This window comes from Chiloscyllium punctatum, chromosome 26 (genome assembly GCF_047496795.1).
Source record: "Chiloscyllium punctatum isolate Juve2018m chromosome 26, sChiPun1.3, whole genome shotgun sequence".
NCBI classification, from domain to species: domain Eukaryota; kingdom Metazoa; phylum Chordata; class Chondrichthyes; order Orectolobiformes; family Hemiscylliidae; genus Chiloscyllium; species Chiloscyllium punctatum.
In genome coordinates, this window is record NC_092764.1 from 76,899,586 (window position 1) to 76,912,778 (window position 13,193).

Here is a 13,193-nt window from a genome sequence, read left to right on the forward strand (position 1 = left end):
TGCTTTTGTGTGTGCATATGCATATTGTGAAATTGATCACCCAGATTTGAGAGTTTGAATAAACTCTCTTGAATAATCCTCTTCTTTATAACCCTAAAAAGAGTTTGTTGCAGGTTATTTAAAAATTGGATTTCACAGACAGGGGGTCTGGAGGTAACATAACATGACCTACTTCAAAAGGGAAGAGAAATAAAAATAGGACAGAAAAATTAAAACTTACCCGATTATAGAAAGAAAAAGATTTTTAAAAAATACACCTTATCCCTTTGTCCCTGAAATAAGTGAAAACATTTTATCCTTTGCCTTTTCTTTATCCCTCCCTGACTCTTCATTCCATCCAATTTCACCCCAGCAACTTGCCCTTTGTGCCATTCCTACCCAAAGAAATGCTTCCAGCTTCATGTGCGAGAACTCCTAGTCTGCTGACAGTTCCCATACAAGGGCCAAGCACATCATCTTTAGCAGTAGAATTAAAGAGAGAGGATCTTTGACAGAAGGCAGGCCCGGATCATGCTAATTAATACCAGCAACTACAGACAGTTTTAAAAATTGCTTGAAACTCTAAAGATTGGGACCTATACTGACTGCTGCAATGGAATGATACTGGCCTAGGGTGTGAACTCAGATCCAGCTTCTGGTGTACCCTCCATTTAAGCTGTTTTTAAAATCGGTTTTAAATGGGTGACCCTGATTTTAAAACAGTGACCCATGCCTCTAAATTTTCTCATAAAAGGAGATATACTATCTACACCTCCTCTGTCAAGAGCCCTCAAGATCTTATCACTTCTTCCTGTTCTAATGTCCAAGGAGGTGAGAGTCTCATCTGTCCAACATTCCTTCATAATTCAGAGCTGTTATTCCAGTGATTAGTCTGGTAAGCCTTCTCTTAAATGCTTTGAACGTATTTATATCTTTCCTTAAGGTGACCAATAAAGATGGTATCACCAACACTTTACATAACTGAAACCTACGACTTTTGTTCCTTGAATTTTGTCTTAAGTTTTGGAGTAAGTATATAAATCTGTTTATTCTGCAATATTCCCTTCAATGTCAGCCACTGCATCTCTACTGTTTTATTACAGGTTCTCAATATTTCTTCTTTTATGGACCCCCTACCATGTGATAAAGGATATGTAGGCCCATAAAAGTTAACTTAATTTGCCAATTCATTTTAGCTGGCATTGTTTTCATAATTATCCTATTTAGTATTTTTTTGAAATAGTATTGGACTCCTTTTTCTTTCAAAGGCTAATGTCTTCGGCTGATGCACCTTCACTTGGAGACCATTAATTAATCCTATCTTGTTGCACAAAACTGTTTCATATAGCCTGTTCTCTGGTTGGCCCCAGAACAGGCTGTACAAAGAAACTCTCTTGAGAATATTATATGAATTTCTCATTGAGGCTACCTCTGCTCATATGACTTTTCCAGTCAATATGTTGATTAAAATATTCCATGATTACTGCTGGGACTTCCTGACAAATTCTCATTATTTTTTCCTTTATGCTCCCCCGACCATGTGTTTTTTAAAAAGGGCCTGCCACCTCTCCTACTTATCTTTTAACTTAGTTTGCTAATTCACATTAGCTCAATGTTTCATATCCTCAAATTCTCCTTCTTCCTTTGAGCATTCTCATCTCTACCAAACTGTTTCCAAATTTGGTTGCTTGAATTTAGGTTGTCCCCCTCTATTGTGCCAATACTATCATTAACTAACAAAGCCACCCTTTCACCCTTTCTTAGCTCTTGGCCAACCTAAATGTCCTGCACCTTTCAAAATTCAGATCACAATCCACGTCACCATGCCATCATGTCTCTGTAATGGAGAACAGATTCAACTTATTTATTCCTATTTAAGTTCTCAGATCTTTGTTTTATTTTGAGTGTTATACATATTTGTATCAGAGAGTTTAGTTTTATTCTTTTGGTTCCATTCTTAGCTATAGTCAAAGAATCACCCATAATTATTTATCTTCTTGCTGCCACACTATTACAGCTGGTGGTGTATCCAATGGATCTATTTTTGGTGCTAATATATCAAATGCTTGCATAGTTATAAAATTAAGACATATAGAAAAGCATCAGTTATTTGTACATGTTATTTAATTTGACTATAAATAAAATTATCTGGAAAGGAGATTGGCTCCTGCTTTTTCCATTTCCAAGTAGAGGTTCACAACATTATCACTTTATCCCCTTACACTTCTCATCTGCATGCTTCCCTTCAATAACAGCATCTGAAAACACAGCATTAGTTTCCATATATAAGCTGAGAACACTCAACTAGACCTCACCACTCTCATCTCCTCCATTCTCTCTAACCTCTGTGATAGCTTCTTAAACATCCAGTGCTGGAGACACTATTATAAAAACTTAATTCCTTAATGACTGATTCTATTCCTTTCCATGGCAACCGTCAGAGGCAGAACAAGACCTTAGGTTGTCATATTTTGACCCCAAGTTGGACTATCAACAACATATCTGTGCCATCAGAAGATCATCTATCATCTCTATAGCATAGTCTAAACCCATTTCTGTCTCAGCTCATTAGGTTTGAAGTTCTCTGGCCTTACACCTTTCCTATCTCTGTAATCTCCTGCATCCTTGCAAACATTCAAGATATCTGAACTCCTCCAATTCTGACCTCTTGTAAACTCTCAATTTTATTCAACCGATCACTTATAATAGTACCTTCAAATGTTAAGGCTCTAATCACTTCAATTTCCTCTCTAAACTTCTAAGACTCTCTTTCATCCTTTAATGCGCTCTTTGAAAACCAATCGTCAAGCAAGCTTTTGGCCAGCTCCCTGATTATTTCCTATTGGTTATTAAAACAAGACAGCATTATGGAACAACTTTTATTACATTAAAAGGTTTGAGGAGATGATGTCAGTGATAATATCACTGGGCTGGCAATCAAAAGGCCCAGACTAATAACTTTGGGAGATGGGTTCAAATTCCACACTAGTAGAGATTAAAATTTAAATTTAAGCAAATCTGGAATTAAAAGCTGATGATTAGGAAACCATTGCGAATTGTATTAAAAGCCCATCTGGTTTACTAATGTCCTTTAGGAAGGAAATCTACCCAGTAAGTATTAATCAGAAGAAGGTGAGAGCAGCACATACCAAGAGCAATTTCAGTAAGGATTTTGATAAGATTCCCAACGGAAGGCTATTGCACAAAATACAGAGGCATGGGATTGAGGCTAATTTAGCGGTTTGGATCAGACGTTGGCGAAGTAGAAAGAGAGTGGTGGTTGATGGGAAATGTTCATCCTGGAGTTCAGTTACTAACGGTGTACCGCAAGAATCTGTCTGGGGCCATTGCTGTTTGTCATTTTTATCAATGACCTAGATGAGAGCATAGAAGGATGGGTTAGTAAATTTGCAGATGACACTAAGGTCAGTGGAGTTGTGGATAGTGCAGAAGGATGCTGAAGGTTATAGAGGGACATAGGTAAGCTGCAGAGCTGGGTTGAAAGATGGCAAATGGAATTTAAAGCAGAAGTGTGAAGCGATTCACTTTGGAAGGAGCAACAGGAATGCAGAGTATTGGGCGAATGGTAAGATTCTTGGTAGTGTAGATGAGCAGAGAGATCTCGGTGTCCATGTGCATAGATCCCTGGAAGTTACCACCCAGGTTATTAAGAAGGTGTGTTCACTTTTATTGGTAGAGGGATTGAATTTCGGTTATGCTGCAGCTGTACAAAACTCTGGTGCGACCGCACTTGGTGTACTGTGTACAGTTTTGGTCACTGCATTATAGGAAGGATGTGGAAGCTTTGGAAAGGGTTCAGAGGAGATTTACTTGATGTTGCCTGGTCTGGAGGGAAGGTTTTCTGAGGAAAGGCGGAGGGACTTGAGGCTGTTTTTGTTAGAGAGAAGAAGGTTGAGAGGTGAATTTGTTGAGACATACAAGATAATCAGAGGGTCAGATAGGGTGCACAGTGAGAGTCTTTTTCCTCAGATGGTGATGGCTAGCACAAGGGGATATAGATTTAAATAGAGGGGTGATAGATATCGGACAGATGTCAGAGGTAGTTTCTTTACTCAGAGTAGAAGGGAACATGGAACGCACTGGCTGCAACAGTGGTAGACTTCCCAACTTTAAGGGCGTTTAAATGGTCATTGAATAAACATATGGATGAAAATAGAATAGTATAGGATAGATGGGCTTCAGATTGGCTCCACAGGTCGGTGCAACATCGAGGGCCAAAGGGACTGTACTGCGCTGTAATGTTCTGTTCTGCGTTCTAACTTCAATCTGCACATAGACTAGATGAGCTGACCAAGCACAAAAGGTGTGGAGGACAAGTTTTTAGAATGTTAGAGATGTTTCTAAAACAGTGTGTTGATGAGTAAAATAAAGCATGTACTATTTTGGGTCTCGTATTATATAACGAAAAAGGACTAATTCTCAACCTTGTTGTAAAAGAACCTTAAGAAATGACTAATCACAACATGATAACATTTAAATTATGCTTGAAAGTGACGTAGTTAATTCTGAAGTAAGGGTGTTACATTTGAATTAGAAAGATTATGAAAGGATGACAAATCGGCTGTGCTGAATTGCGATAATTAAACAAAAGGAATGACTGTACATCGGCAACGATAGTCTTTAATGAACTATTATATCACTGGCAGCAACTATACATTCCTTTAAGATGCAAAAACTCAAGGAAGGTCAGTCAACGATAGCTAACTAATGGGTTTAGTAGATTTGAAGTGGATAAATCTACAGGTTTAAATCAGATCTATTTCAGGCTGTTGAGGGAGGAAAGGAACCTGACAGTAATTTTGAACTCCGCTCTGGTCACAAGTGAGATGCCTCAGGAGTGGAGGGCTGCTAACATCACTCTAAATACCTAAAAATAGGACAAAGGAAGTAATGGAGTTGAGGTACAAATTAGCCATGACCAAATAGAATGCTCAAAGGTTTGAACGCACTACTCCTGATGCTATTTCCTATGGAAGGGCTTCATGTGCAACAGTTTATCACATGGATTTGAAAAGGAGTTACACAATACATTGGTGTTGAACCCAATTTCCAGTGGAACACAATTCATTATTAAATAGTCATTATGGACATGGCCAAAAGGCAGAAATTCTGAATGATGGGGCCTTGAGCACTCAGTCTCTAATCTGTACATTGTGAAATTACTGTGTACAATTCTGGTCACCCTTGTACAGGAAGAATGTTGTTAAACCAGAGAGGATGCAGACAAGATTTACACGGGTTTTGCTGGGACTGGAGGGTTTGAGCTTTAGGGGGAAGCTGAATAGGCTGGGTCGTTTATGCCTGGAACACTGGAGGCTGAGGAGTGACTTCATAGAGGTTTATAAAATCATGAGGGGCATTGGCACGAGTAAATAGCCAAGATCTTTTTTCTAGGGTGGGAGAGTTCAAAACTAGTGGGCATAGATTTAAGGGCATAGATTTAAGGTGAGAGAAGAAAAATATAAAAAGGATCAGAGGGCTAACCTTTTTACACAGACTGATGCGGGAATAGAATGAGCAACCAGAGGAACTGGTGTGGATGGGTATTTAAAGCAGGGCTAGAAAGATATGGGCTGGCAGTTTGGGATGTCTGGACGGTATGGACGAGTAGGGCTAAAGGGTCTGTTTCCATGTTCTATGAATCTAAGTTGGTTAAGAGCTGGAAAAAGGTTAGTGACTTCAAAAGGGGACTGTTATGATTGGGAATCTCAACAACTCCTGATTCTAGTCATTCTGCATTTTCTTAAAGGACTAGACAGAACCTGAAAAAGTGACACTGGGCTATAGTGTTACTTAGAAATCCTGGATGCTTAGCAACAAAAAGTGGGAAACTGCAACTACAAAAATGGTCTGTGTTGGGTGGGAAGTTAAAATATCAGAAGTCTGAAACTAAACTTCCAGTTTTCTAGAGTATATAGAAAAGCCGGCACCCAGCACATTCACAGGAGGGAGGTTGGCAATTTAATTATAGTAAACCGTGTTATTAATATTTATGAACTAATATAAACTTAGTCCTGGTTAGCTTAGGTTCTAAACCTCAGGAACCCAGTGATTCAACAGAGGTGAGAACTGTTGGATCCAGAGCCTCTTAGTTAGCGACATGATCCTGCTTACTCCTTCATTAACAAATGGTGATGGGATACCCTGTGACAGGGTACGATCTTTACCCCAGTATTAGCCTGGACTGTCCTAACTCCAGTATCCTAACTGACTCTAGACACTGACTGTCCCCATTCCAAACTTCTCGATCTCTGCCTTCACTGGCCTCCCTGATGCTGCCTGAATTCAATCTTTGCCCAGCCACTTCCCATTTTCTAGAGTTTGCTCCTACTCTGAAAATGATTCCCTGGCCTACTCTGGCTTCCCCAAATATTCCTGGTTCAGAATTCCAGATTTTCTCCCATGACCCCATTCTTCTAGGTTTCCTAACTTTGAACCAGAAATCTCTATTCCCAATACACCCTTACCTCCACACTAACACCACCATATAGCACTCAGTAAATACTGAGTGTTTCATAACATATAATTAAAGTTACAGGACTCAAGGCAAAATTATACTGTATACAAGACAACAGTTAATATAGGACAACTCACCCAAAATGCTGAACTACACTTGGCAACATCGCAGCCAACTGGTCCATGGTCGGGAACTGGTACCTTTATAAAGGACACACATGCAAAAGCAATTAGTGACAAGAATACCTTCCATACATGAGATGGCATAGATGGAGGAACTTGAGATAACATAATAAACACCAATGTATTACCAAGGTGACAGGAGTCAAGAGACAAACACTTAACAAAGGGTAGAGACAGAAATCGTACATGAATTCCTGATATTCTGCTGTAGAAATTCTGGAGCAATAGCTTAAATTATCATTCAGCTATTTCACTAGGTCATACATTGATCATTTGCCAAAGTTAATGTGAAGCATTGGGACAATCCCACCCCATAGAAACTATACTATGTAGGACTGGGCATCACAAATTTCCAACAATTACTCCAAGTTTCAAAAACTCTATTTCACAGAGGTTGGTAACTTTGCATATGCTGAATTTTGCATAATTATCAGATAGATAATCAAGGAATGGCATATAGGAAAGTGTGCCACTGGTGACAGAGGCAAAGTTTGGACAGGCAGCCGGAGTGGTTGTGTCTGCAGACACCTAGTTTTCAGTGTATAGTATATCGCAAAAGTGACAAGTCATTGCATACCTACAACTTGGTAATCTAACCACAGACTTTATTCATAGAATAATGGTCACCCAAGAGTGAATTAATTACAGGATACAACCTAATCATCGGGTTTAGAGAGTTTATATAGATAAAATAATGAATATCGAGAAGAAAAAGGCCAGCACGATCTTTTTCATGAAACAATGAAACAATGGAAGATTTCCTTTCCTACGTGGTCAACCAGATGAGTTCTTACAAGTCAGTGGCAGTTTCATGACCCCTTGCTCTGATTAGTTCATATGCCAGATTTATTATTAATTTAAATTCCACCAACTCTTGCAGGGAAATTTGAATCCATAGTATTGGTCTGGATCACTGGGTTACTAGTCCAGTGATACTGCTACTCTATCGCCTCCTCCACCATGTAATACCACCATCTGTGTTCTCCTTGAAGTCACACATTGACCTAATGTGTTCAGATACCCTCATTTCTTCATCAATGCTGGGTCAAAATCCTGGAACTCAGCACCTGTCAGCATTTTAGGTGGGCTTATTCCACAAGGCCCACTGCCACTTTCTAAATAAACACCAGATCTTGCCCATGACTCTTACACCAAAGAATTAATATAAATGAAGGAAATTTGGGAGCCACTTATAAGCTGGTGTCAAATCAAAAAGGTTCACATGGGTTACATGTGGAAGAATGGATACTCTAATGGAAGTTACGACTAGAATGTAACAGAGGAGAGTTGAGTGTGTGGTGCTGAAAAAGCATCCAAGGAGCAGGAAAATCGACGTTTCAGCCAAAAGCCCTTCATCAGAAATGAGCACTTCATCCGCGCTCCTGATGAAGGGCTTTTGCCTGAAACGCCGATCTTCCTGCTCCTTGGATGCTGCCTGAACTGCTATGCTTTTCCAGCACCACACTTTCGACTCTAATCTCCAGCGTCTGCAGTCCTCATTTTCACCCTCTCTGTAACAGAGTGGAAGTTATGAAATCTGGAGAGATGTTTGGGTGATTTGAATGTAACTTCATTCAATTTTACACTACAGGGCTGAATAAAGAATGGTAAACTGATGTGGATTGACACAATGTCAGTGGGACTCACCCTGAAGGAAACTGCGAGGCATTTGTCTGCTGACCTGGAGCATCGATATGGCACACGACAAAATGCTTGGTGATTTCCTGCATATCCTCAAAGTTGAAGAATGTGTTGTAGCAAAGTTTATCTGAAAAAAAAATCCATAAAACTCAGTGGTTTTAACATTGACAGTTCCTGAAGGTACTGGAAGATTGAGAAAAACACTTGGTCAGTAACAGTGAATCAGAAGAAACAAGACTAATACAACCTTAATCTTATTCCCACACAGCTACAACACTTCTGTACCACAGAAACTGGATAGAATTCAAACAATTCATTCCTCCTACAACCATACTTAATCCCAAAGTTCCTCAGTTTGACAGTTGGTAACTAAAACTATTAAGTGTGCCCAGCTACATCTGCCCCATCTACCTATCCACTAAGTCAAACTGACACCAAGGGCATCCAGTGACCTAGTCCTGGACCTATTTTATGAAATGTGAGCTTTATTGACTGGGTCAGAATGTATTGTCCATCTCTGGTTGTCCTTGAAAAGGCAAGGGTGAGCTGATTCTTGAACCACTGCATTTACCGAAGGTAAACCCACAATACTGTTAGAAATATAGCTCCAGGAGTTTGGAACAGTGATATATTTCAATGATTGGCTTGGAGGAGAACTTGCAGCTGTTGAGTCTCCATGTATCTGCTGCCCTTGTCCTTCTAGTTGGTAGAGGCCTTGGGTTTTGAAGGTGCTGTCTAAGGAGCCTTGGTGAACTTCTGATGTGCATATTGCAGATGGTACACACTGCTGCTTCTGAAAATCAGTGGTGGAGGGTGTAGATGTGTGCCAATCAAGTAGGGCACTTTGTCTGGATTGTGTCATGGTGCTTGAGTGTGATTGGAACTATACCCATGCATGCAAGCGTGTGGAGTATTCTATCACACTTCTGAATTGTGCCTTGTAGATCATGGACAGGCTATGGGGAATCAGGAGGCGAGTTACTTGCTGCAGGATTCCAAGTCTCTAGCCAGTTGTTGTAGCCACACTATTTATAGAGCTAGTCCAGTTCAGCTTCTGGTCATGGTGTTGATAGTGAAGGATTCAGTGATAGTAATGATATTGAATGTTAATGGGAAATGGCTGGATTCTGTCTTGGAGATGGTCATTGCCTGGCATTTGTGTAATGTGAATGGTACTCTAGTTTCAACGCTATTTCTCCTAATGCCCTCTTCTTACTCATATTTTCCAGAAAACCAACCTTCTGCTACCAAGAATTGCTGACCACTTCCCTTCTTGACTCCGAGCCAGGAAAATATTTTAACTTCAATTGTAAACAAACTAATCTCTTCAAATACCATACCCATCCCTTCATATTTGCTATCACTATCTCCCCTCCTTCAAAAATGCTGGACAACTTTTTGACTTGTAAATTATTACTATATCTCTGATCTCACTTTCCTCTCCAGGGTCAATGTATGTTGTTATCTCCCAAATCATATCATATTCCCCCATCCCTACAATTCTTTAACTGTTCAAATCAATCAGGTTTCCAAACCTTCTACATCACCAAAATTGTTCTAATCAAAAACACATGAAGTATAATTGTGACTATAATGAACTATCATTCTCAACATATTTAAATTCCTTGTAGCATTCAACAGAACTAATCACACTAATCTCCTCCACATTCTGGAGGCTCTACTATTGGTTTTCCTCCTTTTTGTAATTTATATGTCACATCTCAGGAACATCATTCCAAGACTTGACATTAGGTTCCAACAAATGAAAACCAATAGAGACAGAGACAGATCAATGTGTTTCATCACTAGGAACTAGGAGAGGTGACTTGGTTGAAGAATACTTGCAAGTATGTACACTGTTGAGTTGATTGATACATCAATAAATTTGATATGAGCAGGCTGCCACCACACTGGGGTGGTAATGGATCTGCACGGTTGTCAGGTCACCACTCAGTATCTCAACTCCACCAGGAAAGCCAACAAACCTCCTAGCAAATTCATCAAGTCTGCATTTGAAAAATTGTGATATTACAGCATCAAACTCCATCAGCAACATGAATATTGCAGCTCCCACATTGCTGGGCCAGCACTTCACACTCTAAAACTCATCCACAGGTTCAATCAATAAGCACATCGACCTGGACCCAATATACCGGCCACTGCAGCGGACAGCTGGAACTGACAACTGGAAGCGGCAGATACAAATCACTACAAATACCAGAGGAAACATCACAGAAGCGCTTCGCAGGAGGCTCCCAAGCACTGAGGATGTCACCTAGACAGGGGACGAAATGTCTGCAACACAAATTCCAAGCTCGGCGAACAGAACCACAACAACAAGCACCTGAGCTACAAATCTTCTCCCAAACTTTGAAGATTATCGGTGTCCAAGAAACATTTAGTTACCACCCTTAACCAGCAGCATGCCATCAATATCATCTGCCTTCAAGAAACACATCTTCCAAGACATGAATCTATGAGATATAAGAACCTATTAATTGTTAAGTACAAAAGTACTTCAGATGAATTAAAATACCTGTTTTCAAAGGAAATATTTGACTGGAGGCATAATCACAGAATCCATCTCTATCAGCAAGAAAATGAAAGTAGTCATTGTCCACAGAGGATCACAAGCTACTCTGTCATTAGAGAGAAATGGCTCATGGTGAAATTAGCCCAAGGATCACCATGCTTCAGACAAAGGTGCAATGATGAGAAGGCAGGGTCTTCAAGATGACCTCTGTGGGTACAGGATCTGAACCCATGCTGCTGATGTCAATCTGCAGCACATGCCAGTTGCCCAGCAAACAGAGCCAAGTTAACTCTCAAATACAAGTTAAAAAAAATTGTAATTTTTCTCAGTATTATTCTGAAGTATGTCTTCCAAGCTGATTTCAGCAAAAGGAAGTCTTATACCACGTGGAATGCTCCAGGAATTTTGCAGCAGTTAACTTGGTCCTGGCTTCCCTCGTACTTATCCACCATTTATAAGGCTCAAGCCAGCAGCTTGATGCAACACTTGCTGCTTGTTTGGATTGGTGTAGCTCTAATAACACAAGAAGCTAAACATCATCCCTGGAAAAGCATCCAACTTGATTGATACTCCATCCATCATTTTGAACACTTACACCATTCACCACCAATGCTCGGTAGGAGCAACAAGAATCATCCTTGAGATGCACTGCAATAACTTGCCCAGGCTCCTCCAACAACACCTTCCAAACCCATGATCGCTACCCCTTACAAAGACCAGGGTAGTAGATGCATGAAAACATAACCACACGCACGTTCCCCTTTGAGCCACACACAATCATAACTTGGAATAATATCACTGCTCTCACACTGTACAGAGTCAGAGTCAAAATCATAGATCTCGCTTCCCTCAGTTGTGTGGGCGTGTCGACATTACAACAGCAACTACAGAAAAACCTCAATTATCTGGCATTCAATTATCCAAATTTTGGATTATCTGGACAAGACCAGTAAGTCTCACGTCTGTCGTCTGCAAGGTGTTAGAAAGGATTCTGAGGGATAGGATTTATGACCATCTGGAAGAGCATGGCTTGATTAAATGCAGTCAACACAGCTTTGAGAGGGGCAGGTCATGCCTCACAAACCTTATCGAGTTCTTTGAGGATGTGACTAGAAAAGTTGATGAAGGTTGAGCTGTGGATGTGGTGTATATGGTCTATCATTTTCATAATCCTTCAATGAGTTACAATTCTCACAGTAACAAATTAGTCGCAAAAAGCAACAGATCTCCGTGCTCTGCATCTTAATAAGCTTGTTGCACCAAAGGAAGTTCAGGCATCATTTTCTGGCTTGCAAAGCTGGATTTCCTACTTTATAAAACACATATACAGGAAGAGATGAGCAAGAACAGGAAGACAGACAGCCTCCAATTGTAGGTCAGCCCTTATGTAAAGCCCCCACAGTCACCTCATAAGTGAAGACATTGACTCTACCACAGTTCAATCGTAAAGGTCTGATTGAAAACATTTAATCACTCCACTATTGGTAGCCATGTTTTCAACTACCTGTGCCCTGAATTCTGGACACCCCTCCCTGAACCCCTCTGTCTCTCTCTACGTCACTTTAGGACCTTCTTTAAAGGTGTTGGCCAAGCTTTCACTCTTCCACCCTAATCCCTCTCTATGTGGCTCAGTGTTAATATCTTGCAGTGCCTCCATTAAGTCTCAAGGAACATTTTGTCATATTAAAAAGGTGCTAGGTAATAACAAATTGTGTATTTGTCCTGCGGACTCCCAGGGAAAATCTTAGTCATCACTCTGCACTGCAAATGGATTCTGGGCTTCCACTTCTGGGTCCTGCTTGGCATTTTAAAGGCCTCTAATCTTGGCACAAATCCTTAAAAATCTAAACCTTAGCTGAGCAGTTTAACAGGATAGTTTGTTATTTTTGCAGATTCACGAATAGTAACGTTGGTATCAGAAGAATTGATAAGTTGGATTGCTGAACTCTCTTGTTTTACTTAATCCTTACTCATTTTTGCTCTTATTGATAAATCATACAAACCGGTTATATGAAATGATGATGACATTTGTTCCTTGGACCATGTGACCCATTGAGTTGTGACATTTTTCCATGTGACACTTTTGAAATGGAGCACTTTTGAAGCTACATTCTCTGTGGTGATTTAAACAGTTCTGACATCTTGAATGCTCAAAAGGCATAACATTTTCGTTTGTATCAATATCGTCATTGAAGATTTCCTCCCCCATTTATAGAATACTTAAGTCTCACATCTGCAAACACACCATCTCAGCATTTTTCCCCATTATAAACACTAATGCCCACTTTTATGATGGCGCTTAAGTAAGTCAACCTAACATTTAAAAAAAATATATTCATAAGCGGGACCTGGGCATCGCTGCTGTGACTGAGCATCAGTG

General features: G+C 40.1%; 1 protein-coding gene across 7 annotated transcripts in view; it reads right to left on the reverse strand.

The window, feature by feature from the left end:
• LOC140453192 (protein NDRG4) overlaps positions 1–13,193 on the reverse strand; it is a 231,680-nt gene that overhangs the window by 49,570 nt on the left and 168,917 nt on the right. For all 7 annotated transcript variants that reach the window (XM_072547693.1, XM_072547696.1, XM_072547697.1 and 4 more), the window contains 2 exons: positions 8,287–8,407; positions 6,595–6,657 (listed from right to left, as the gene is read on the reverse strand). In XM_072547693.1, the coding sequence (XP_072403794.1) occupies positions 6,595–6,657; positions 8,287–8,407 (184 nt within the window). The remainder of the gene's footprint in view (positions 1–6,594; positions 6,658–8,286; positions 8,408–13,193) is intronic.